General features: G+C 68.7%; 3 protein-coding genes across 3 annotated transcripts; 2 read left to right on the forward strand and 1 right to left on the reverse strand.

Annotated features, from left to right (window-relative positions):
- Window positions 1-1,520: 1,520 nt before the first annotated feature.
- WDR54 (WD repeat domain 54) lies at window positions 1,521-7,880 on the forward strand. The gene is made up of 10 exons (XM_084203815.1): window positions 1,521-1,543; window positions 2,457-2,664; window positions 3,522-3,584; window positions 3,664-3,730; window positions 4,986-5,042; window positions 5,115-5,242; window positions 5,987-6,087; window positions 6,168-6,330; window positions 6,702-6,776; window positions 6,925-7,880. Exons 1-10 carry the CDS (start codon window positions 1,524-1,526, stop codon window positions 7,054-7,056), a joined length of 1,014 nt encoding a protein of 337 aa, XP_084059941.1. The 5' UTR covers window positions 1,521-1,523; the 3' UTR covers window positions 7,057-7,880.
- A 1,244-nt stretch (window positions 7,881-9,124) lies between these two features.
- On the reverse strand, window positions 9,125-14,341 carry LOC311153177 (rho-related BTB domain-containing protein 2-like). Its single transcript, XM_084204803.1, has 9 exons — window positions 14,095-14,341; window positions 13,715-13,818; window positions 12,203-12,388; window positions 11,048-11,841; window positions 10,421-10,539; window positions 10,015-10,165; window positions 9,702-9,790; window positions 9,497-9,602; window positions 9,125-9,417 (listed from the first exon to the last, which is right to left on the reverse strand). Exons 1-9 carry the CDS (start codon window positions 14,284-14,286, stop codon window positions 9,248-9,250), a joined length of 1,911 nt encoding a protein of 636 aa, XP_084060929.1. The 5' UTR covers window positions 14,287-14,341; the 3' UTR covers window positions 9,125-9,247.
- A 1,913-nt stretch (window positions 14,342-16,254) lies between these two features.
- Window positions 16,255-23,172, forward strand: LOC311153051 (uncharacterized protein). The gene is made up of 13 exons (XM_084204602.1): window positions 16,255-16,388; window positions 17,662-17,714; window positions 17,797-17,909; window positions 17,984-18,058; window positions 18,525-18,659; window positions 18,797-18,874; window positions 19,366-19,517; window positions 20,173-20,227; window positions 20,921-20,995; window positions 21,107-21,215; window positions 21,287-22,344; window positions 22,696-22,741; window positions 22,814-23,172. Exons 1-13 carry the CDS (start codon window positions 16,303-16,305, stop codon window positions 22,912-22,914), a joined length of 2,136 nt encoding a protein of 711 aa, XP_084060728.1. The 5' UTR covers window positions 16,255-16,302; the 3' UTR covers window positions 22,915-23,172.
- Window positions 23,173-23,233: the final 61 nt, after the last annotated feature.

Raw genomic sequence — 23,233 nt, forward strand, 5'->3', positions numbered from 1 at the left:
CTGAGACCCCGCCCGCAGCTCCCAGCCCCCCAAAACCTCCCCGAATCGGGGGAGCGGGTGTCTCACCTGCCGAGCCACGGCCGCCAGCGCGCTCTCGACCAGGACCCGCTCCAGGAGCTCGTCCAGGATGGGCTCCACGTCCAGGGGCTCCTGGGGCTCGGCATCCGGGGACGGGCTGAGCTGGATCGAGTCGCGCCCCGAGCTTTTGGGGGATCCCTTCTTGGACTGCCGGGGCTGCGCTCGGGGCTTGTCCTGCTTCGATCTGGTGCCGGCCCCGCGGGATTTCCCCTTCTGCGCCGGGACAGAGGCACACACAGCTCCCCCTGCCCCGGCGGGAGCAGCCCAGTTCCCCCAGTATGGACCAGTACACCGCCACGCGGCCCAGCGTGGCTCCTCAGTACATCCCAGCTCATCCCAGTACACTCCAGTATGTCCCAGTACCTCCCAGCCCACCCCAGCATGGCCCACCACTATAGCCCAGTACATCCCAGTATAGCTCAATACATCCCAGCCCACCTCAGCATGGCTTCCCAGTACATCCCAGCTCATCCCAGTACCTCCCAGCCCACCCCATCATGGCTCCCCACTATAGCCCAGTACATCCCAGTGCATCCCAGTATAGCCCAGTACCTCCCAGCCCACCCCAGCATGGCCCCCCAGTACATCCCAGCTCATCCCAGCTCATCCCAGCTCATCCCAGTACACTCCAGTATAGCCCAGTGCCTCCCAGCCCATCCCAGCATGGACCACCACTATAGCCCAGTACATCCCAGTGCATCCCAGTATATCCCAGTATAGCCCAGTACCTCCCAGCCCTCCCCAGCATGGACCCCCAGCTCATCCCAGTACATCCCAGCCCACCCCAGCATGGCTTCCCGGTACATCCCAGCTCATCCCAGTACATCCCAGTATAGCTCAATACATCCCAGCCCACCTCAGAATGGCTTTCCAGTACATCTCAGCTCATCCCAGTGCATCCCAGTACACTCCAGTATAGCCCAGTAACTCCCAGCCCACCTCAGCATGGCTCTCCAGTGTAGCCCAGCACATCCCAGTATAGCCCAGTACATCCCAGTGCATCCCAGTATATCCCAGTACCTCCCAGCCCACCCCAGCATGGACCCCCAGCTCATCCCAGTGCACTCCAGTATAGCCCAGTACCTCCCAGCTCACCTCAGCATGGCTCCCCAGTACATCCCAGCTCATCCCAGTACATCCCAGTATACCCCAGTATACCCCAGTACACCCCAGTATACCCCAGTACACCCCAGTATTTCCCAGTACACCCCAACTCCCCACATCCACCAGCTCCTCCCAGCCATCCCCCGCCCCCTCCGCCCCGCTCCGCCACGTCCCACTTCCCCCAGTCCCTCCCAGTCCCTCCCAGTCCCTCCCAGTTTCCCCCAGTCCCTCCCAGTCCCACCTCGGCCATCCCCGCCCCTTTGGCGTCCCGGGCTCCACGGCAACGTGACGTGTCACCGTGCGCCGCCCGCCGTTGCGTCATCACGCCGCGACGCGTCTCCATGGCGGCGGCAAGCACCGGGTGAGCGGCGAGGGGGGGAGGGGAAACCGGGGGGCACTGAGGGGAACCGGGGGGGAATCAGGAGGCACTGAGGGCTGAGGGGGAATCGGGGGGCGCTGAGGAGGAACTTGGGGGGAACTGGGAGGCACTGAGGGGGAATCGGGGATACTGAGGGGGAACTGGGGAGCGCTGAGGGGCCCTGAGGGGGAACGGGCCTCAGGAGGGGCTCGGGGAGGGCGGGGGGTCCGTGAGGTGGGGCTGGGCTGGGGTCCCTGGCACAGGAGCTTGGGCCGGGGGTTGCGGGGGGCACCGGGAGGGGAGAGGGGTGGATCTGCCCCCAGCCCCCCGGAGCTCTCCGGACCCCCCTGGACCTACCCTCAGCCCCCTGGGTCTGCCCTCAGCCCCCGGAGCTCTCCGGACCCCCCTGGACCTACCCTCAGCCCCCTGGGTCTGCCCCCAGCCCCCCTGGACCTACCCCCAGCCCACTGGATCTGCCCTCAGCCCCCTGGAGCTCTCCGGACCCCCCTGGACCTACCCACAGCCCCCTGGATCTGTCCCCCGCTCCTCTGGATCTGCCCCCAGCCCCCCCTGGACCTACCCCCAGCCCCCCTGGATCTGCCCCCAGTCCCTCTGGATCTGCCCCCCGCTCCTCTGGATCTGCCCCCAGCCCCCCTGGATCTACCCCCAGCCCCCTGGATCTGCCCCCAGCCCCCCTGGATCTGCCCCCCGCTCCTCTGGATCTGCCCCTCCCCATCTGTACCCATCACCAGCCCCACACCAGCCCCTCCAGACCCATCCCTGCCCCTCTTGGATCCGCCCCCATTCCCTCTCTGTTCCCACCCCACCCCTCGGATGCGCTCCAGCCCCCCCAGAACCGGCCGCAAACCCCGCTGGCCGTGCCCCCGGAGCCCTGGCAGCCCCGCTGTGCCCGCAGGCCGTACCGGCGGGAGCGGAGCCTGGCGCTGCGGAGCAGCAGCTCGGCCCTGTACAACAACCTGGCCGTGCTGTGCCCGCCCCGCCGCGCCCCCGCCTTCGGGGCCGTGCACGGCACCACGCTCAGCCTGCTGGCCAGCGAGGGGCCCACCCGGCAGCTGCAGGCGCGGGGAGGGGGCTCGGCCCTCAGCACCCCCCTGCTGACCCAGGTGAGACACGGGGAGAGCCCGGGCTGGGTCCTGCGGGCAGCGGGCAGGGAGTGGCACACGGCCCTGGCACCGGGGGGGGGTCGTGTCACAGCCCTGGCACTGAAATGGGGCGGGGGGAGGTTCAGGATCCTGCGGGGTGGGGGAAAGGAGCCCCCTGAGGGGTCTGGGGGAATTGGGGGGGGTCCTTGAGGCTGGCAGGGACTGACCTGTGGGCATCAAACACACCTGGGGGAGGGGACTGCACCCCGGGAGAGGGGGCTGGGGGCTCCAGGAGGAGACTGGGGGGCTGCTGTTCCAGAAGGAGGGGTCTGGGGGGCTCCAGGAGGGGTTTGGGGGGCTCCAGGAGGAGATTGGGGGGCTCCTATTCCAGGAGGAGGGGTTTGGGGGGCTCCAGGAGGAGATGTGGGGGGCTGCTGTTCCAGGAGGAGGGGTCTGGGGGGCTCCAGGAGGAGATGTGGGGGGCTGCTGTTCCAGGAGGAGGGGTTTGGGGGGCTCCAAGAGAAAATCTGGGAGCTCCTGTTCCAGGAGAAGGAGTTTGGGAGGCTCCAGGAGGAGACTGGGGGGCTCCAGGAGAAAATTTGGGGGCTCTTGTTCCAGGAAGAGATTTGGGGGTTCCAGGAGGAGATTTGGGGGGCTCCAGGAAGAGATTTTGGGGCTCCAGGAGGAGATTTGGAGCTCCTGTTCCAGGTGTAGGAGTTTGGGGGGCTCCTGGAGGAGGATTTGAGAGGCTTCAGGATGGGATTTTGGGGGTTCTCCAGGGGAAGACCCCCAGAGGGTGGGGTTGGCAGGATGTTTTGGGGGTGCTGCCCCAGGAGGGGACAGCGGGGTCCCTCGGTGTCCCCTCTGTGTCCCTGCAGGCCGCGTGGTGCCAGCTCCCGTCGCGGGTGCTGCTGGTGCTCACGTCCCAGCGCGGGGTGCAGGTGAGGCCTGGGGGGCAGGGGGGGTCCTGGGGGTCCCCCTGTCCCCCCCAGAGTGTCCCAGCCCGTCCCTCTGTGGCAGATGTACGACGCTGATGGCTCCACCATGGTGTTCTGGCACGCCCTGGACGTCCCGGAGCTCCCGGCAGGTGAATCCCCCCAGCCCTGCCCAGGCCACCCTGACCCTGTCCCCAAGTGCCACCTGCACAGGGCTGGGAAATCCGCCCAGGGACAGCCACTCCACCCCTGCCAGGGTGGAAATTCCAGCCCTTTCCAGGAAGGAATTTTGCCAATGTCCAACCTAAACCTCCCCTGGCACAGCTTGGGGCTGTTCCCTCTCATCCTGTCCCTGTTCCCTGGCTGTCCCCTCCTGTCAGGGAGTTGTGCAGAGCCACACGGTCCCCATTTGTCCAACCCTTCTGCTAAACCTTAAAACTTCTCTACAAATGCATTTCCCACAGCCCCTGATCCCCTTTTCTCCAGGCTGAGCCCCTTCCCCAGCTCCCTCAGCTGCTCCTGGGGCTCCAGCCCTTTCCCCACCTCCTGCACACCAACACCTCAATGTCTTGTGACAGGCCCAAACCTGTGCCAGGACTGGAGTGTGACCCCAATCCCTGTCCCACAGTGACACAAACCTGTCCCTTCCCCAATCCCTGTCCCACAGTGACACAAACCTGTTCCCTTCCCCAATCCCTGTCCCACAGTGACACAAACCTGTTCCCTTCCCCAATCCCTGTCCCACAGTGACACAAACCTGTTCCCTTCCTCAGTTCCTGTCCCACAGTGACACAAACCTGTCCGTTCCCCAATCCCTGTCCCACAGTGACACAAACCTGTCCCTTCCCCAATCCCTGTCCCACAGTGACACAAACCTGTCCCTTCCCCAATCCCTGTCCCACAGTGACACAAACCTGTCCCTTCCCCAATCCCTGTCCCACAGTGACACAAACCTGTCCCTTTCCCCAATTCCTGTCCATAGTGACACAAACCTGTCCCTTCCCCAATCCCTGTCCCACAGTGACACAAACCTGTCCCTTTCCCCAATTCCTGTCCATAGTGACACAAACCTGTTCCCTTCCCCAATCTTTGTCCCACAGTGACACAAACCTGTCCCTTCCTCAGTTCCTGTCCCACAGTGACACAAACCTGTCCCTTCCAGCCCAATTCCTGTCCCACAGTGACACAAACCTGTCCCTTCCAGCCCAATCCCTGTCCCACAGTGACACAAACCTGTTCCCTTCCCCAATCCCTGTCCCACAGTGACACAAACCTGTCCCTTCCCCAATCCCTGTCCCACAGGGACACAAACCTGTTCCCTTCCAGCCCAGCTCCTGTCCCACAGTGACACAAACCTGTCCCTTCCCTAATCCCTGTCCCACAGTGACACAAACCTTTCCCTTCCAGCACATTCCGTGTTTGCCCGAGGCATCGCCGCGGTTGGCGGCCGCTTCATCTGCGTGGGTGAGCCCAGGGCGTGGGCAGGGTGGTGGCCCTGGGCTGGCCCAGCCCCTGCTGACCCCCCTGACCCCACAGGGACATCCTTTGGGGCTGTGCTGGTGTTTGACATCCCCCCAAAAGGGACCAACGTGACGCTGAGCGAGGTCCTGGAGCAGCACCGGGATCCCATCACCGACATCGCGGCCGAGCAGGGCCAGGCCCCGGTATGGGGGAGAGGGGGACCCTAAATCTCATCAGTGCCACCCCTGCCATGGCAGGGACGCCTTCCACTGTCCCAGGTGGCTCCAGCCTTGGGAAGCCACAGCTTCTCTGGGCCTCCCCACCCTCACAGGGAAGGGAAGGATTTCTTCCCAAAATCCCACCCAAATCTCCCCTTCTCCTGTGGGAAGCCACTCCCTGTGTCCTGTCACGCCATGCTCTGTCCCAGATTCCTCCCATCTCTCCTGCAACCTCCTTAGGCACTGGAAGCTCACAGGGCAGGTCTCTGCAAACTCACCAGCCAGTTTCCTCCCACTCAGCACTTTCCCTGATGAGTCACTGAACTTTCCTTGCTCTGGGATCCCCAAGGAATTCATCCCCCAGATGCCATTCCCGAGCTGCCGTGTCACCGTGGTGACACGGAGCTCTTGTGTCACCTCCCACTGCCGCCCTGGGCTTTGCTCCGAGGGTTCCCAGGGCTGCACTGGGGCATTCCCAGGGCCGGGAGGAGCTGGGAATCCTCACGAAGGGAGGGAGGGAGGGAGGGGTGCCCTGATCCTTCCTCGAAATCCACCCTGGCGTGGCAGCGTGGGCAGGGCCGGACGAGTTCCAACGGAGCCGCCCCCGGGCGCTGCCGGCCCCGCTCCGGCCGGGAGCCGTCAGCGCTTCAGGAGCTGTCCCAGCTTGTCCTGGTGCCCGTGGGACAGTGCCATCCCAGAGTGGGGACACTGAGCCATCTCTCCCCACAGGACGGGGCTGCGGACCTGGTGACAGCCGATGACTCCGGGATGCTGTGCCTGTGGAGCAGCGGGGAGGAGTTCACCCTGCTCGGGAAGATCCCGGGATCTGGGTGAGCCCCGGGGACCCCGCGGGGTGTTGGACACGAGGGAGGGACACCCCAGAGGTGGTGACACGTGGCCCTGTGTCCAGCTGCACCTGCTCCTCGGTGGCGCTGTGGAACGGGATCGTGGCCGCGGGCTACGGGGACGGGCAGATCCGGCTGTGGGAGGCGGCCTCGGGGCGGATCCGTGCCCAGGTCAGCGCCCACGCCCGCTGGATCTACGCGCTCGACCTGGCCCCGCTCACCGGCAAGGTACGGAGGGGACAGGGGTCACACCTGGTGTCACACCTGGAGTCACACCTGGCATCACACTCAGCATCCCACACTGGCATCCTGCCCAATATCCCAACCTGCATCCCACCCCGACATCCACCTGGCATTCCAACCTGAAATTCCCACCTGAAATCCCAGCCTGGCATCCCACCCCACATCCCACCTGGCATTCTAGCCTGAAATCCCAACTTGGAATTCCAACCTGAAATCCCAACCTGGCATTCCAACCCGGTGTCCCATTTGGCATTCCAACCTGAACTCCCACCCCCCCATGCCACCCCAGTGTCCCACCCTGCCAATGGCACTGCCACCTCCGTGGTGTCCCCACGGTCCCTGTGCTCCCCTGGCAGCTGCTCTCGGGTGCAGAGGATTCCTTTGTCCACGTCTGGAAGCTCAGCAGGAACCCGGACACCGATGACATCGAGGTCAGTCCGGGCTTGGGACATGGATGCGGGACTTGGAGCCACGGCTGCTCCATGGGGACAGGGGACAGAGGGATGTGGCCCTTGGAGCTGTGGAAATCCTGGAATTCGGATTGGAATCTGCATTGGATCCGCCCCTTCTCCCCCGCAGATGCAGCACTGCCACGCCGAGTGTGTGACAGACACTCAGGTGTGTGGCGCCCGCTTCTGTGACCCCGCCGGGGACACCTTCGCTGTCACCGGCTACGACCTGAGCGAGATCCTCTGCTACGGCCCCGCCTGAGCCGGGACTGCCGGGATAACGGGAACGCCGGGAATGCCGGGACGCCCCGGCAGCGCGGCCGTGGGAGAGGGGTGAGCACAGACCCCCCTGCCGCCCCGTGGGGGGAGCCCGGCCGGGATCCCCCCCTGCCCGAAGCCCTCCCGCGGGCTGGGAGCTGCTCCAGCACCCTCGAGGGGATCCTCCCATGGCTCCCACCGGCTCCCGGATCCTCCCGCGGCCTCCCGCCCTTCCCGGAGGGCGGCGTGGCTGGGAACAGAGCCGGCTCAGACGGGAGGATCCCGGGAAACCTGCGCTACCTGCTGCTCCGGCCCCGAGAGCCCCGAGCTCAGCCCGGCGTCCCAGGGCGCAGCATCGGCCAGGCACGGGTGTTGGGGAGGGAAAAAAATGGGGGAGGGAGGCCATGGGGATCTGGGGGATCCTGCATCCCACCCCCCCAGGATCCCAAATCCCCATGGGATGCTGCAGTCCCATGGCCACTGGCCAGATGTTTGAGGCTCCAGCTGTGCTCCCGGGCTGGAAACAGCAGCAGCAGCTGCAGTGGGACCCCAGGGACATCCCCGGGTCCCCTCCAGCCCCCCCTGACTGTCCCTGACCCCCCCACGGGAGCTGAGGTGACCTCAGGCTCTGCTCCCAGGGCCCTGCAAGATCGGGAGGGGGGAATGGGGGACCCTGGAGCTGGGGGGGCTCAGCCTGGGACAGACCCTGAGGTGGGGGGGAACCCTCCCCCCCCCACCCCTCCTGCCGTGCCAGGGATCTCCCCCACCCATAAATGACCCCCCCCCCCCCTTTATGTCCCACTCGTGTCCCCCCCAGTGTGTGGGTCAGGTCCCCCCACTTCTGTTCCCCCCCAATAAATACACCCCAGTGAAGCCCCCCCGTGTCACTCCTTCCTGGAGGGGAGGGCTCGCGTGCTGGGGGGCCCAGCAGGGTTTGGGGGGGCCCAGCAGGGTTTGGGGGGCTCAGCAGACCTGGGGGGGCCCAGCAGAGTCCAGCTCCGTTACAAAAAGCTTTATTAAAGGTTAAAACAGCCGCTGCTGAGGTGGGGGGGCCCCGCTCCGGGCCGGGTGGGACCCCGAGGCCGGGGGGGGCCGCTGTGCTCCTGGGGTAAAAAAGTGTAAAAACGGTTGTGCAGTTCAGCCCGAGGGAGGGGACGGTGCTCCCCCCTCACTCCGGGGTGGGGACACATCCCGGGGACAGCGACAATGCCACGCCCTCGGGACAGGGACAATGATCCCCCCCCGGGGGGCCCGTCCAAGGCACAGAGATGAGCCGGGGGCTCTCGCAGCCACACAAGCACCCAGGGACCCCTCCCCGCGCCCACCCCCCACCCACCCCGCCCTGCTCACAGCTTGGCCCCCCCCTGCCCCACGGAGGAGAGGGGGGAGAAAATACAGCACCAGAGAGCCCTACGGGGGTGGGGACCCCCCAGAAAAGAAAGGGGGAGCGGCAGAGCCCCCGCTCCCTGCACACCCCCAGCCCCAAATACTGCTCGGTCAGAGGTAGCACCAGCGATGGCCGGGGCGGGGGGGCCCTGCCGGGGGGAGGGGCTCAGCACGGCCCCCCCCACCGGGGAAAGGCACGGTGGGACCGGGGGGGCTGCGACCCGGCAGAGCCTGTAAACAGCCGGGGAGGGGGGGTAAACAAGCCCTTGGGGGACCCCCACCCCGGCCAAGCCCCCTGGTTCAGAGGTGGGGGGGTCCCAGGGCTGAGAGCCACAGCCCAGGGTGGGGGTCTTGGGGCCAACCCCTCTGTTCAGTGTGGGATCCCTGGGGCTGAGAGTGGGGGTCCTGAGCCCCTCAGCCCAGCACAGGGGACCCCCAGCCCTGCATGGGAGCCCAGGGCCCAAGCCCCCCCTCAACACAGGGACCCCCAGCCCAGCTGAGCCCCCCAGCCCTTTATAAAAGCCCCAGGCCAAAGCCCCTCACTCCACACAGGGACCCCCAGCCCAGCTGAGCCCCCCAAGTCAAGTGTGGGGGTCCCAGGGCCTGAGCCCCCAGCGCAGCACAGGGAGCCCCAGCCCAGCCAAGCCCCCCAGCCTCGAGCCCCCCACTCACCACAGGGGCCCCCAGCCCAGCTGAGCCCCCTCACCCTGCACGGGGACCCCGGGGCCAAACCCCCTGCTCAGCACAGGGGCTCCCAGCCCTCCCGAGCCCCCAGCCCCACGCGGGGGTCCCCTCCCCGAGCCCCCCGCTCAGGACACGGGGGGTGAGGGTCTCCAGAAGCACCACTTGCTGCGGGGGTGCTGCTTGCGCTGCAGCTGCTCCTCGCGCTCCCGCTCCTTCTTGGAGCGCAGGTACAGATCCTCCTCCTTCAGGTACCACACCGGCGGCCAGCGGTGCCGCTCGAAGTGCGCCTGGTTCTCTGCGGGGACATCCCGGGGCTCAGGGCACGGCGGGGGACCCCCACCCCTCCCCGTGCCCCCCGCCCACCCCGTCCGTACCTGGGGACATGAACTTCATCTCGCGGGGGAAGCGGCGGCACACGCGGTTGTAGTTGGTGCAGATGTAGTGCAGGCACCACGCCGCCAGCTGCCGGGCGTTGTGGAACTGGAGAGGGATTTGGGGAGAGGGTCACTCCATCACCTGGGAGTCCCTGTGCCCCTCCCCCCCTCCCGGGGGTCTCCGTGCCCTCCAGCCCCCCCATACCTGCGTCATCTCCAGGTAGATGATGACCTGCTCGTCGATCTCCACGCGCTGCATGAAGGCTCGGAGCAGCTCGTCCACGGCGTATTGCTCTGGGAGAGGGGGGAATGGGGGCTCAGGGGGGGTCACACACCGGGGATGTGCCCCCCGGGCCCCCCCCCCCCGCGCTTACATAAGGACAGCGAGTGACACACGGGGACGATCGATCCGTCCCCGCGGCAGCTGCAGGGTATTGACAGGTGACGTCAGGGGCCGCGGGGAGCGGGGGGGATACCGGGGGGGGGGGGGGGGGTGCGGGGAGCGGGGGGGGGCTCACCGGTGAGCGCCTGCAGCCGCGGCAGGCACAGCCGGTCCGTGAGGATGAGCAGCTCCATGGCGTCCAGGTCGGGCGTGGGGGTGAAGACCCCCGTGTAGAGGAAGTCGAGGACGGCGCGGAGGCAGGCGCAGTTGGTGCCGGGCAGGGACACCTGTGGGATCGGGGGGGGGGGGTTGGGGGGAGCTCAGAGACACCCCCAAAATGGGCTGGGGGAAAGGGAGACCCTCCTGGAAGTGCCTGAGCTGGCACAGCACCCCCAGCACTGGAATAGCCCCCACAACCCAGCACAGCTCCCTGTGCAAGAGGGAAGTAGGACACACATGTCCCTGGGCCAGGGGGTCTGAGGAGCCCCCCGACCCCAACCAAAGCTGCCCCCCCGGCCCCACAGGTCCCTCCTGGTCCCCACCTCACTGGCGTAGCTCTCGCGGAAGCCCCCCCGGAACATGGCCCTCATCCAGTCACAGCCAGCAATGAGCAGCGGCTTGTGCGCCGGCACCGCGCCGTCATCCACCAGGAACACCACGTCTGGGGACAGGGGACAGCTCAGGGGGGGACAGCCGCCCCTCAGATATCCCTTGTCCCCCTCAGCCCAGGGACAGCCACCCCTCGGACACAGCAGACCAGGGACAGCCACTCATTGACCACCGCTGTCAATGAGGGGGCACAAGAATCCCTTGGACACTCCTTCCATGGGGACACCACTGCCTTGGGGACAAGAATCCCTTGGACACCCCTTCCATGAGGACACCACTGCCTTGGGGACAAGAATCCCTTGGACACTCCTTCCATGGGGACACCACTGCCTTGGGGACAAGCACCCCTTGGCCACCACAGCCCAGAACCGTCACTCCACCCCAGCAGCACCTCCATGACCGACTGGGACAGGACCCCAGACTACAAAGACCTCAGTGGTGGAAAAGGTTCAGGTTGACCATAGCCCCATGACCACCCTGGCACCACGAGAAGGTGACACCATCTGCAGGTGACAGCGGTGACCCTCCCATCCCCACAGCCCCCACCCCACCCTCTATACCTGCGAAGACGCCCTTGGCCAGGCACTCCTTGACGCGGTTGGCGCGGCGCACGTGGAAGGCCTTGGTGATCTCCTGGTTCATGAAGCTCTCCTGGTTGAGCTCGTTGGCCACCATCATGCGCAGGTCGAACACCTCCAGCAGCTCGGCCACGGCCCCCACCTGCCTCAGGTCGCCGTGGGGCCTCTCCAGCTTCCCGGTGTACAAATATTCCAGCACGGCGCGCAGCGGCTCCGGCCGCACGCCCCGGTCCATGGCCACCACCGCCATCCGCCGCTCCCGCCCCGCCACCGGGTCGGCCACCGGCTCCCAGCGCAGGCTCAGGAAGCCGCGGCCCCACGAGGACAGGTCACGGGTCCCCCCGTCGCCCTCGGGCGGCGCCTCCAGCGTGAAGAGGTCGTAGAAGCGGGAGCAGGCGGTGGCCAGGTAGACGCGGTGGGCGAAGACGCGGTGGCCGCCCTGCAGCTGGAAGACGACGTCGGCGCAGAGCGGGGCCTGGAACAGCGCGGCCGGGCCCCCCCCCAGGCCGGGGGGGGCGTCGGGCACCTGGATGAGGGGCGGGGGGGGCTTGGGGGGCAGGAAGGGCGCCTGGAGCAGCGGGCGCTGCATCTTGCGCAGGTGGGACTTCCAGAACTGCAGGTGACGGCGGGACACGAGCGCGGCGCGGATGGCGTTGTCGAACACGTCCTTGACCCCGAACTGGGCCACCACGCTGGTCTCGTAGTACGGCACCCCCAGCTCCTGGGCCACCTCGTGACCGCGCTCCGGTGGCAGGATGTCCGAGGGTTTGATGGGCCTGGGGGGCACGGAGAGGGTGAGGGGCTGAGGAGCGTGTCTAGGGCAGACCCTCCTTGTTCCAAGGATGCTGGGAGGTCTTGTCCCCATCACAGGTGGCCCCTCATTGTGGGGGTGCCAGGGGGGCCTGGAGGGGAGGCCCCAAGCAGGGCAGAGGTTCCACCCCACAAGCGCTGTCAGAAGCCCCTGACCCACAGGGAGACCCCACCCTGAGGGGAGATAACACCCCCTCACATGGTGGTGGCAAAACTGGGGGTCCCCATAGCGGCACAGGGAGGGGTCCCCACTTTAATGGGACTGGTGATGACACACTGAGGTGTCCCTGTCCCCGTGGGGCTGGGGGGGTGACACTGGGGGCTCACTTGGCCAGCGGCCGGCGCGCGCGGTTGACGGCGTCCAGGTCGGCGTAGCGCAGGTCCAGCTGGCAGCCCACCAGCACGATGGGGGTGCGGGGGCAGAAGTGCTTGATCTCGGGGTACCACATGGTCTTCACGTGCCGCAGCGAGTTGGGGTTCGCCAGCGAGAAGCAGAGCACCACCACGTCCGACCTGCGGGGAGGAGCGGCAGCGGGAGGGCAGCGCTGCCCCGGGGCCACCCGCTGCCGCTCGCGTCCCCAAACACGCCCTGCTCAGGCGGCACCCGGGTCCCAGCCCCGCCCCGGGACACTGTCCCCAGCCTGGGACGCCCCAGGAGCCTCAGGACCCCCTGAGAGGTTCCCCCACGGCCACGGGAATCCCACAGACCCCCGGAACCACAGGACCCCCTAGGAACTCCATGGCCTCTGGGAGCCCCGTGACAGGGACAGGGGACAGGAGGGACCCGACGGGACCTGGATTCGGGTCACTGCCGCCGGCCAAGCCACGGGCTGCCCCGGCTCGGGTGGGCACCGTGGTGGTCCCAGCCCGTGAGCACCCATGGGGGGGGTCCCACGGGGGGTGTTTGGGTGGGTGCCAGCCCCCAGCACCACCGACATTCCACGCCTGCTGTCCCCAACCCTGCCCCGCGCCCACCGTGGGGCGGCCACGGCCATCCCAGCCCTGCTCCGGGGGCATAACGTGCCAGGGAACATGGGGGCCCTGTGTGCCAGGGGACACAGGGGGGTGCCAGTACCCCCAAGTCCCCGGAGCAGCCGCGTGGCCCCGGGCCCGGGTTGTTTTTAGTCCGTGCCGGGACGGGACGTGACCGGGAGGCGCCGCTGGAGCCGGGCCCGTGTCCCAGACCAAGATAGCCGCCACCGGCCCCCCCGGGGCCCCCGGCCAGCCCCGGGGCCACCGCGAGCCACGGGGACACGGCCCCCGCAGCCCCCCCAGCCCCCCCAGTGCCGGGGGGCTCCCCACCCGCGGGCCCCGCCGTGCCCCGGGGAGATTAGCGGTGCCGCGGGGCTGGCGCGGGGCGGCGGCGATAAGAGCTCGGACGTGCCAGCGGCCACGGGGACCGGCTGTTTACAACCGGGGGGCCACGGCAGGTCTGGGGGACGCTCCTGCGGCCAGCTCAGCGCCCCCCCGAAAGGATTCCCGCACCACAAAAGCCCCCCTGGAGCCGCCCCCCACCCACAGCTCCGGAGGGGCCGTGAGCAGCAGGGTCGCTGCTCGGGGGGGGCTTCGGGGGGGACAGCGTTGGGGTCACGGCGCCCCCAAAGGCGCGCCCGGAGGGGGATGGGGTTTGGGGTGCCAGAGCTGCTCCCCGGGCGCTGGCAGGAGCCCAAGGGGCTCCTTTGGCTCTGTGCATCCCGGGATGGGCAGGGCTTGCGTTCGGGTGCTGGGGGTGGGGGCTGGGCTGCCGGTGACAGGAGCTGGGGTGGCGGTGGGGGTCTCGGGGGTGCCGGTGGCGGTGCTGGTAGGGGGTGGGGTTCCGGCGGCGGGTCGCGGTCCCACCTGCCATAGGCGAAGCGCCGGTCTTTATGGTGGTCCCCAAAGGTGTCCCAGAGGCGCAGGGAGACGCTGACCTCGTCCACCACATCCCGGGAGCGCTCCAGCACCTGTCGGCACCGCGAACGGCACCGGGAACGGCGCCATCACCGACCGCCCTGCCCGGAACCACCGGGACTACCCCGCTGTGCCCCCGCTACCCCCTCCCAATTCCCCGCTCGATGTCCCTTGCGACACCTGCTGCTCCCGGGTGCTCGGTACCCCCTGTTGTTCCCCCCTCGCCCCGGTGCCCCTCGGTGCCCGGCGATGCCCGGTGCCCGGTGTCCCCGGTAACGCCCCTCCCGCCGTTCCCCCGCTCGGTGCCCGGCGGTGCCCGCGGCCCTCACCTCCTGGCAGACGCGGTACTGGTCGATGGCCCACACGGTGGGCACGTGCGTGGCCAGCAGCCGGTACTGGCTCAGCGTGGCGTTGCAGGCGCGGGCGCAGATCAGCCGCGTCTTGCCCACGGCGTTGTCGCCCACCACGACGCACTTGATGGTCTCGACGTTGGGGCGCTCGTAATCCACGTCGGGGTCCATGGGGGCGCGGGGGGCCCCGGGCAGCGGAGCGGCCCCGCTCAGCGCCCCCCGCCCGGACCCGGCCCGTTACCGACCCCCGCCCCGCCCGCCCCGCCCCACCCCGCCCAGCAGCCAATCAGCGCGCGTCGCCTCGGCACGCCCCGCCCCACCCCGCCCCGCCCCGCCAATCCCGCGCGGCGCCGCCCGCCTGGCCACGCCCCCCGAGGCCCCGCCCCCCGCGCGGACAAAGGAGCGCCGCCAGGGGGCGCCGCGCCGCCACGTGACGGCTCAGCCCCCTCGGGGCCACGCCCACCCCCGCTGCGGAGGCCACGCCCACCATGCTGGGCGGGGTCGAAGGGCACGCCCCAATGAGAGGCCACGCCTACATCGGCGGGGGGGCGGGGTCGCGACAGCAGCGACAGCCGCGACAGCAGCGACAGCAGCGACAGCGATGACACCTGTGACAGCAGCGAGAGCAGTGGCATCACTGGCAGCAGGGACACCAGTGACAGTAGCGGCACACAGCAGTGAAACCGGTGACAGCAGTAACCCCAGCGGCACCAGTAAAACCAGTGACACCAGCAAAACCAGCACTACCGGTTACACCAGCCACAGCAGTGACGTCACTGACAGCAGTGACAGCAGTGACAGCAGTGACAGCAATGACAGCAGTGGCAGCAGTGACACCAGTAAAACCAGTGACACCAGTGGTACCAGCAAAACCAGCAAAACCAGTGACACCAGCAAGAGTGACACCAGTAAAAAGTAACACCGGTGACACCAGTAATGTCACTCACACCAGTGACAGCAGTGACCCTGGGACAGGGGGTGGCAGGGCTCGCCACGCACTGGGCTGGGCGTGTCCCTGGGCCCAAGATCCCATTTTCCAGCATTTTTCTCCTCCCTGGGGATTTGGGATTTTCCAGACGCGGTGCCCAAATAAGGGAACGATGGGAGAGGCTTTGGGACAGGAGCCGTGCTGGGCCGGGCCGGGCCAGACGCTGGGCTGGGAATGTCCCCGAGACCCCCCTGCCACCCCCTTCATGGTCGAGGGGGACCTGGCGACTCCCCCAGCCCCCAAAATCCCATTTCCTGGTGTAAAAAGGGAATGGGGGAAAGGCTCCAGGGCCGGGGGAAAGGACAGGGGACACAGTCTGGGGTCCCTCCTGCTGGGGTGGGATCCTGGCACTGCAGCCACATTCCAGTGCTGGAGCCAGGCACACAGCCCAGCGTGGGCCCCTGGGACCTGCCCCACGTCCTGCTGTGACATCCGTGTCCTGCTGTGGGATCCTGGGACCTCCACAAACGTTCTAGAGTGGGATCCTGGAATCTGCATCCATGTCCTGAAATGGGAATCTGGCACAGCACCCTCATCCCGGTACAGGGACCTCCATTCTGGTACAGGGACCCCCATTCTGGTACAGGATCCTCATCCCAGTATGGGACCCCCATCCCAGTAGAGCACCCTCATCCCGGTACACGGACGCACATATAAGGACCCCCATCCCGGTACAGGGACCCCCATTCCAGTACTGGACCCCCATCCCAGTATGGGACCCTCATCCCAGTATGGGACCCTCATCCCGGTATGGGACCCTCATCCCTGTACAGGAACCCCCATCCTGATATGGGATCCTAATCCTGGTACAGGACCCTCACCCTGGTACAGGGACCCCCATCCCAGCACAGGGACCCTCATCTCAGTACGGGACCCCCATCCCGATAAAGGATCCTCATCCCTGTACAGGACCTCCGTCCCGGTACGAGATCCCCATCCCGGTACGGGACCCTCATCCCGGTACCGAACCCCGTCCCGGTGCGGGACCCAGGCCCGTTCCCCGCGTCCCAGCGCTCCCAGCGCCGCCCGTCCCGTGCCGGTGCCTCCCGGCCGCTCCCGCCCCCGCCCCGCCCGGTGCCGCCCGTGGGCGGTGGAAAGTGCCGGGGGGGTGGCGGGGGAGGGAGGGGCGGGCGCAGGGCGGCGGCGGCGGCCCCGGGATCGGGATCGGCCCCGGGATCGGGATCGGCCCCGGGATCGGGATGGCGGGGCCGGGGCTGGAGCGGTACCGGCTGGCGCTGCTGGCGGCGCGGGAGGACGTGGGGAACCCCCGGGCTGGGACCGACTGGTGAGAATGGGAGGGGGGGGGACACCGGGAGAAGGAACGGGAGCCGGCAATGGAGACCGGGAACGGGGACGGAAGGGAGGACAGGGAACAGGGCACCGGGAATGAGGAGCCGGCACGGGGAAGCGGGAATGGAAACGAGAACGGAAGAGGGGACCGAGACCGGGAACGGGCACTGGGACGGGCACCGGACACAGGACCGGGAACGGGAGCAGGAACAGCCACCGGCACGGGCCAGGGCGTCGGGGGCGGGCCGAGAGGCACCGTTACCGGCACCGGGAAGGGGGCTCCGGGGCGCACCGGGGTCTCGGCCGGGGGGTGCCGGATCCGCGGGGGCTCCCAGGACTGAGCCCTACGCGCCGCCGCGCTGGGAACCGGGAGCCCCAGCCGGTCTCGCCCCGTCCCGCCCGCTCCCTCCCGATGCCGCCGGGCTGGGAGCGGCGCCGCCGCCCGGGGCTGGGGCAGGACGGGCCCGGGGGGGGCTGCGGGAGCGGGGAGCACCCCGGGATGCGGAAAGGGGGGTTCTGCCCGGCTGCAGCGGGGGTACGCGGGTCTCGGGACGGTCCCGGGCTAGGGGTCCCGGGCTGGCCCCAGTTCGGTACCGGTGTCCCCCAAAACCCCCATCCCGGGGTGGGGGGCGACGGCACCGGGGCTCATCGGCCTCGCAGCCCCCCGGCGTCACGGGACGGCTCGTCACCGTGGCCACCGGCCGCCCGGGCATTGCCCTCTGCCCCCGCAGCGCGGCTGGACCCGCTCCAGCGCCGGCTCCTCCCGGGCGCCCTCCCGGCCGCGTGCCGGGCTCTGTCCCGCCATGTGGCGCCGCAGCCTGTCGCGACATGCCGTGACATGCGTGACGTGCCCCGCCGCGCCGCGCTCCACGCGTGCTGCCGGAGCCGTGCCCAGCCCCGTCCCGCGTGCGCCCCGAACCGGAGCCACGCGGGAACAAAGAGGGGCAGAGCCGCCGGGAATGCCCGGGGGGAAAGAGGAGGGTCCCGCCGGGATGGGGCCCCCCGAACCCTCCCAGGGCCGGGCGGGGGTCCCGGCACGGCCGCACGGGGGGGGGGGTCGCTGGGGGGGCAGTGCCGCTCCGGCGCTTCCCACATTCCCATTGTCCCGGGGGCGGATGCTGCCGGCGGCATTTCCATGAATTCATCCCAAGCTGGTGGCACGGGGGAGCACGGGGGGTGCCCAAGCCTGGCAGGTCCCCCCATTTTATGTGACACCCGCTCTGACCCCCCCACCTTGACCCCCACCCTGACCCCCTTTCTCCCCCCAGGGCCGTCTTTGGCTATGAGAAGCACCACGACCTCAAGCTCCTGGATTCCGGAGGTACCGGCAGCGACGCTGCCCTGGAGTATTAGGGGGGGTCCCCCAGTTTCCCCGTACCCCCTCTGACCCCCCCTCCTTACAGCCGGGGGGCCGAATGAACTCGCTGGAAAATTCTCTGTGGGCAGCGTCATGTACGGGCTGTGCCGGGTCCCCGATCCTGGTTCTGGCACTCCCAGGATCGTCCTTATCAGCTGGGTGAGTGCGGGGGGGCAGCTCGGGGGGACCCCCGGACGGGACCCCCCCGAGCTGAGCAATGGCTGCGGTGCCAGGTGGGGGAAAAGGTGCCGGAATCTCAGCGGGCGGCGTGTGCCGGGCACCTGCCGGCCATCCGCAGCTTCTTCAGGGTGAGTGGGGGGCACGGAGCCCTCGGGGGGTGCTGGGGGGGTGTATCGGGGTCCCCGCCACCCCAGCTTCCCCATTCCTGCCCCCCCTGTCCCCCCCATCCCGCCTCCCCGACCTTTGCCTGTGCCCGGGCGCATTCCTGGCGCTGCTGACTCAGCCGCCGCTTTCCCAGTGCTCCCAGTCTTGGCCGCCGTGCCGGAGCTGTGGTTGGGATCCCTGCCCCCCCCGGTCCCGTCCTAACGGGGGGGTCCTGCCCCCCCCATCCCCCGGAACAGCTTCCGGTGATCTGTGTGGGTCCGGGATCTGGATCCGGCCCCACATCTGGATCCGGCCCCACGTCTGGATCCAGTCCCACATCTGACACGGCCGTGGGAATTGTGCCGAAGTTCCCCGGGGAGCTGGAGCCGTGCGGGGGGGTGGGCCGTGGGAGGGATGGCACTGTCCCATCCTGTCCCGTGCCGGTGGCAGGAGGCCACGGCCGTGATCAGCGCCCGGCGCCCCGAGGAGGTGACGCTGGAGGGGCTGCGCCGAGTGCTGGCACAGCTGGAGCCCCCCGCCCCTCGCCCTCCCAGGAGGACCCCCCAGGACACCCCGGAGCTGGTGGTGAGTGGGGGGCGACGTCCCTGCGGCAATGGGGAGGGCACCTGGGGGGCGGTGGGAGCTTGCCCGTCCTTCCCGGGGCTCTCTGGGGGTGTTGGGGGGTTCTGGGGGTCTCACCCTGCCCCCCCCGTGCTCCCCAGGGAACCAACTACCGCAAGACCAACCCGGCGCTGGAGCTGCAGCGCACCCAGCGCGATTCCTTCTGGGAGCAGGCTGAGGTGAGGGCTGGGGGCTGGGGAAGGCCTGGGGGGGTCTCCCGGTGTCCCGGGGATGGGGACACGGCTGCTGCCTCGGGACAGAGCCCGGGGGTCCCAGTGCCGAGCTTGGTGATGGTCCCAGTCCCGGTGTGGGGTGCAGCGGGGTCCCGGTCCCGGCCCAGAGGTCTGTGGGGGTCCCGGTGCTGACGCTGCAGGGGTCCCAGCGGCCATGGGGTGGGGGTCTCAGTCCCAGTGCCGAGCCCCGGGGGATTCTTGTGCCAGTGCTGGTGCGGCGGTCGGTGGGGTCCCGGTGCCGGTCCCGGTGCCGAGGTTGGGAGAGCCCCAGCACGAAGTGTGGCGGGGTCCCAGTCCCGGTGCCGGTTCCCTGTGCCGGTGCCGACGGCAGCGGGACCCCGGCCCCTCTCCTGCTGCCGGGGCGGGTGAGTTCCCGGTCCAGCTGCCGGTGCCGGTTCCTGGTGCCGATCCCGGGGCTGATCCCGGTGCGTGCGCAGCGCGAGGAGCAGCAGCGGAAGGAGCAGGAGAAGCAGCGGGAGCGGGAGCAGCGGCGGCGCTGGGAGCGGGAGCGCATGGAGGAGGAGCGGCTGCAGGCGGCGGAGCGGGAGCGGCGGCTGCAGGAGCGGGAGCGGCTCATCGAGGAGCGGCGGTGAGGGGCAGCGCTGGCCTCCATCCCTGTCCCAGCACCGTGTCCCCATCCCTGTCCCAGCCTCGTGTCCCCATCCCTGTCTCAGCCCTTTGTCCCTGTCCCCATATCCCACTGGTGTTTCCCATCTGTGTCCCATGTCCTAGACCCATGTCCCTATCCCTGTCCCACCCCCATGTCCCCTTCCCCACATCCCACTGGTGTTTCCCATCTGTGTCCCATGTCCCACCCCCATGTCCCCTTCCCCACATCCTACTGGTGTTTCCCATCTGTGTCCCATGTCCCATTCCTGTGTCCCTGTCCCCACATCCCACTGGTGTTTCCCATCTATGTCCCATCCTGTCACATGTCCCATTTCCACATCACACTGGTGTTTCCCATCTGTGTCCCATGTCCCACTCCTGTGTCCCCATCCTTGTATCCCAACTGGTGTTTCCTATCCTGTCCCACGTCCCATCCCCATATGCCACTGGTGTTTCCCAGCCTATCCCATGCCCCCATCCCCCATGTCCCCATTCCTGTCCCACCCTCATGTCCCCATATCCCATTGCTTTTTCCCATCTGTGTCCCATGTCCTAGCCCCATGTCCCCATCCCTGTCCCACCCCGTGTCCCGTCCCCCTGTGCCCTCCGTGACGCCCCCTGTGCCGGCCCCGCAGGCAGGAGCAGGCGCGGCTGGACGCGGAGGAGCGGAGGAAGGAGCAGGAGCGATGGGTGAGCGGGAAGGGGGCAGGAATGGGAGTCTCAGGGGGGATCGAGGGGTCTGTCCTGGGAGACACGGGGGCTCCACCCCAGCAGGATCCAGGGCGTTCATCCCGGGGAGTCTGGGCTTCATCCCAGGGGGTTTCAGGGGGTCCATCCCGGGGGGACAATCCCAGGGGGTTCAGGGAGTTCTGGGTGTCTGTCCGGGAGGATCTGAAGGGGTTCATCCAGGGGATCAGGGGGAATCTGAAGGGATTCATTCCGGGGGATCCGGGGGGATCTGAAGGGGTTCATCCCGGGGGGGTTCAGTGGGATCTGAAGGGGTTCATTCCGGGGGATCCGGGGGGATCTGAAGGGGTTCATCCCGGGGGGGTTCATCCCGGCGGATCCGGGGGGATCTGAAGGGGTTCATTCCGGGGGATCCGGGGGGATCTGAAGGGATTCATTCCGGCGGATCCGGGGGAATCTGAAGGGATTCATTCCGGGGGATCTGGGGGTTCATCCCAGGGGGTGCAGGGGCTCCATCCTGCGGGATCGAGCGGGTCCATCCCAAGGATTCAGGAGATCTGTTGCAGGGGGATGCGGGATGGGGCTCTGACCTGGGGAGGTGTGAGGGCTCTACCCAGGGCACCCAGGGCTCCAATCCAAGGGATCCAGGCTCCATCCTGAGGGATCCTTGTTTCCCATCGCCGCCGTGTCCCGCAGGAGCAGCAGCAGCGGGAGCAGGAGGCGGCCGAGCGGGAGCGCGGGGGTCGCACCGGGCTCAGCGGGACGGCGGCCGTGAGTGTCGGGACCGGGTCCCTCCCTGCCCCCGGGGTCACAGGGGCACTGGGCCTGCCGTGGTGCCCCACGGTGCCCCGTGCCACCCCCGCTGACCCCCCGGTCCCGCAGGAAGCCGCCATCCTGGTCTCCCAGCGCACCCAGAACCCCCGGGAATTCTTCCGGCAGCGGGAGCGCTCGGGGTCCACGTCCACATCCCCCCTGGCCGGCGGCACCCCCGGTAGGAGCCATGGACGGCTTGGGGTGCACGGGGGGCTCTGGGGGTCCCTGCTGAGCTTTCGCCCCCGCCAGGTGCTCGCCGGCCCTTCCTGCGGTACCAGCGCAGCCTGACGGAATCCGCCTTCATCTTCCGCCGGCCGGAGCCCCTCCAGAGCCCCCCGCCCGGCGCCTCCAGGGGGGCACCGCCCCCCAGCCCCCGCCGGCCGCCGCCGCCTCTGCCCCCCGGCCCCGCGGGGACAGGGACACCCCAGAGTGCCACCAGCGGGACCCCCGCCAGCCCCATGGGGAGGGGCACCCCTCCCTCTGCCACTCTGGGGACGCCCCCCAGCCCAGCCCGAGCAGGGTCCCCTCATGCCACCAGTCCTGTGGGGACAGGGACCCCGCAATGTGCCACCAGCGGCACCCCCGTCACTCCTGTGGGGACAGGGACCCCACAATGTGGCACCGTGGGGACCCCCTCCAGCCCAGCCCGAGCAGGGTTCCCCCGTGCCACCAGCCCTGTGGGGACAGGGACCCCACAATGTGTCACCACCGAGACTCTCCACAGCCCCCTGGGGACAGGGACCCCTCCCTCTGCCACCCCAGGGAGCCCCCCCAGCCCTGTGGTGACGGCCACCCCCCAATGTGCCACCACTGGGACCCCCTCGAGCCCCATGGGAATGGGGACCCCTCCCTCCGCCACCCTGGGGACCCCCAATTTTGCCACCACCGGCTCAGGGTCCCCCCCTGCCATGTCTGGGCCCCCTCCCAGCCCCCCCCGGATGGGGGTCCCTTCTGTCCCCTCAGGGCCGGGGTCTTCTGAAAGCACTTCTGGGGTAGAGCCCCTCCCTCCTCCCAGCACTCCGGGCTTGGGGTCTCCCCCCAGCCCCCCCCGGGATGTGGAGGGGCCCCCCCCGGACAGTCCCCCCCTCCCCAGCCCCCCAGCATGGGAATCTCTGGGGCCGCTGCTCGAGGATGTCCCCAGCCCGCAGGAGGGGTCCCCAAAACCCCCGGCCGGGCCCCCCCTGCACTGCCCCGGCCCCCCCCGCCCGGTGCAGGACCCCCAGGATTTGGGGCGCAATGGAATCGGGGGGCACGAGTGGGGGAAGGGCTGGGAAGCCCCCTGGGAGCCGGGACCCCCCCCGGGGCAGGTACGGGGAGAGGCTGGGGGCGGTGGGGGGCTGGGGAAATGTGGGGGGCTGGGGAAATGTTGGGGGGCTGAGATGGGGGGCTGGGGAAATGTGGGGCTGGGGGTGAGGAGGGGCTGAGATGGGGTCTGGGGGCGATGGGGGGCGCGGGGGCTGCGGGGGCTGCAGGTTTTGGGGTTGGGGGAGCTCTGGCTGGGGTTCCGGGGGGGAACCCAGGAGCCTGGGGGATGTTCCGGGGGCTGGAGAGGGAGTGGGGTGGGGGGCGGGATGGGAGGTGGGGTGGGGTCCCCTGGTGGGTAGGGCGGGCCCAGCCGGCGCTGCCGAGACCCCTCAGGCCCCTCCCAATTTCCGCAGGGGGAGGAGCCCAGCGAGAGCCTCGTCCTGCACAAAGCCACGCCAGGTACCCCAAAACCCCCCCGGACACCCCCAAATTTACCCAACCCCCCCCATCTCACCCCCACTCTTCCCCCAGGCTTCGCGCTGCTGCTGGCCCGGGACGCCCCCCACCCACCGCTTTTGGGGGGCCCCAGCCCCCCCACCGAGGACGAGGACCTCTCCCCCCACGCTGTGTAATGGGGGGGAACAGCACCTCCTTTTGGGGGGGAGGGGTCCCCCCTATGGCACCACAGCACGCAGGATGGACACCCCCTCCCCCTCACCCCCCAGCACAGCCTCCACACCCCATTTGCACCCCAAAAAAGCATCTTGGGGAGGGGGCAGCACCCCATGACCCCCTCCCCCGCTGGTGGCAGCACAGAATGGGAGGGCACGGACACCCCCCCCAAACTCGGGCACAGGGACCCCCACGCCCCCCACCCCCCCAAAATCACTTACAGCAGCTGTTAAATAAATTTTAATGCAAATTATTAGTGAATATTATTAATTGGGGGGG

The sequence above is a fragment of the Fringilla coelebs genome, assembly GCF_963513975.1.
Source record: "Fringilla coelebs genome assembly, chromosome: 4".
Lineage (NCBI taxonomy): Eukaryota > Metazoa > Chordata > Aves > Passeriformes > Fringillidae > Fringilla > Fringilla coelebs.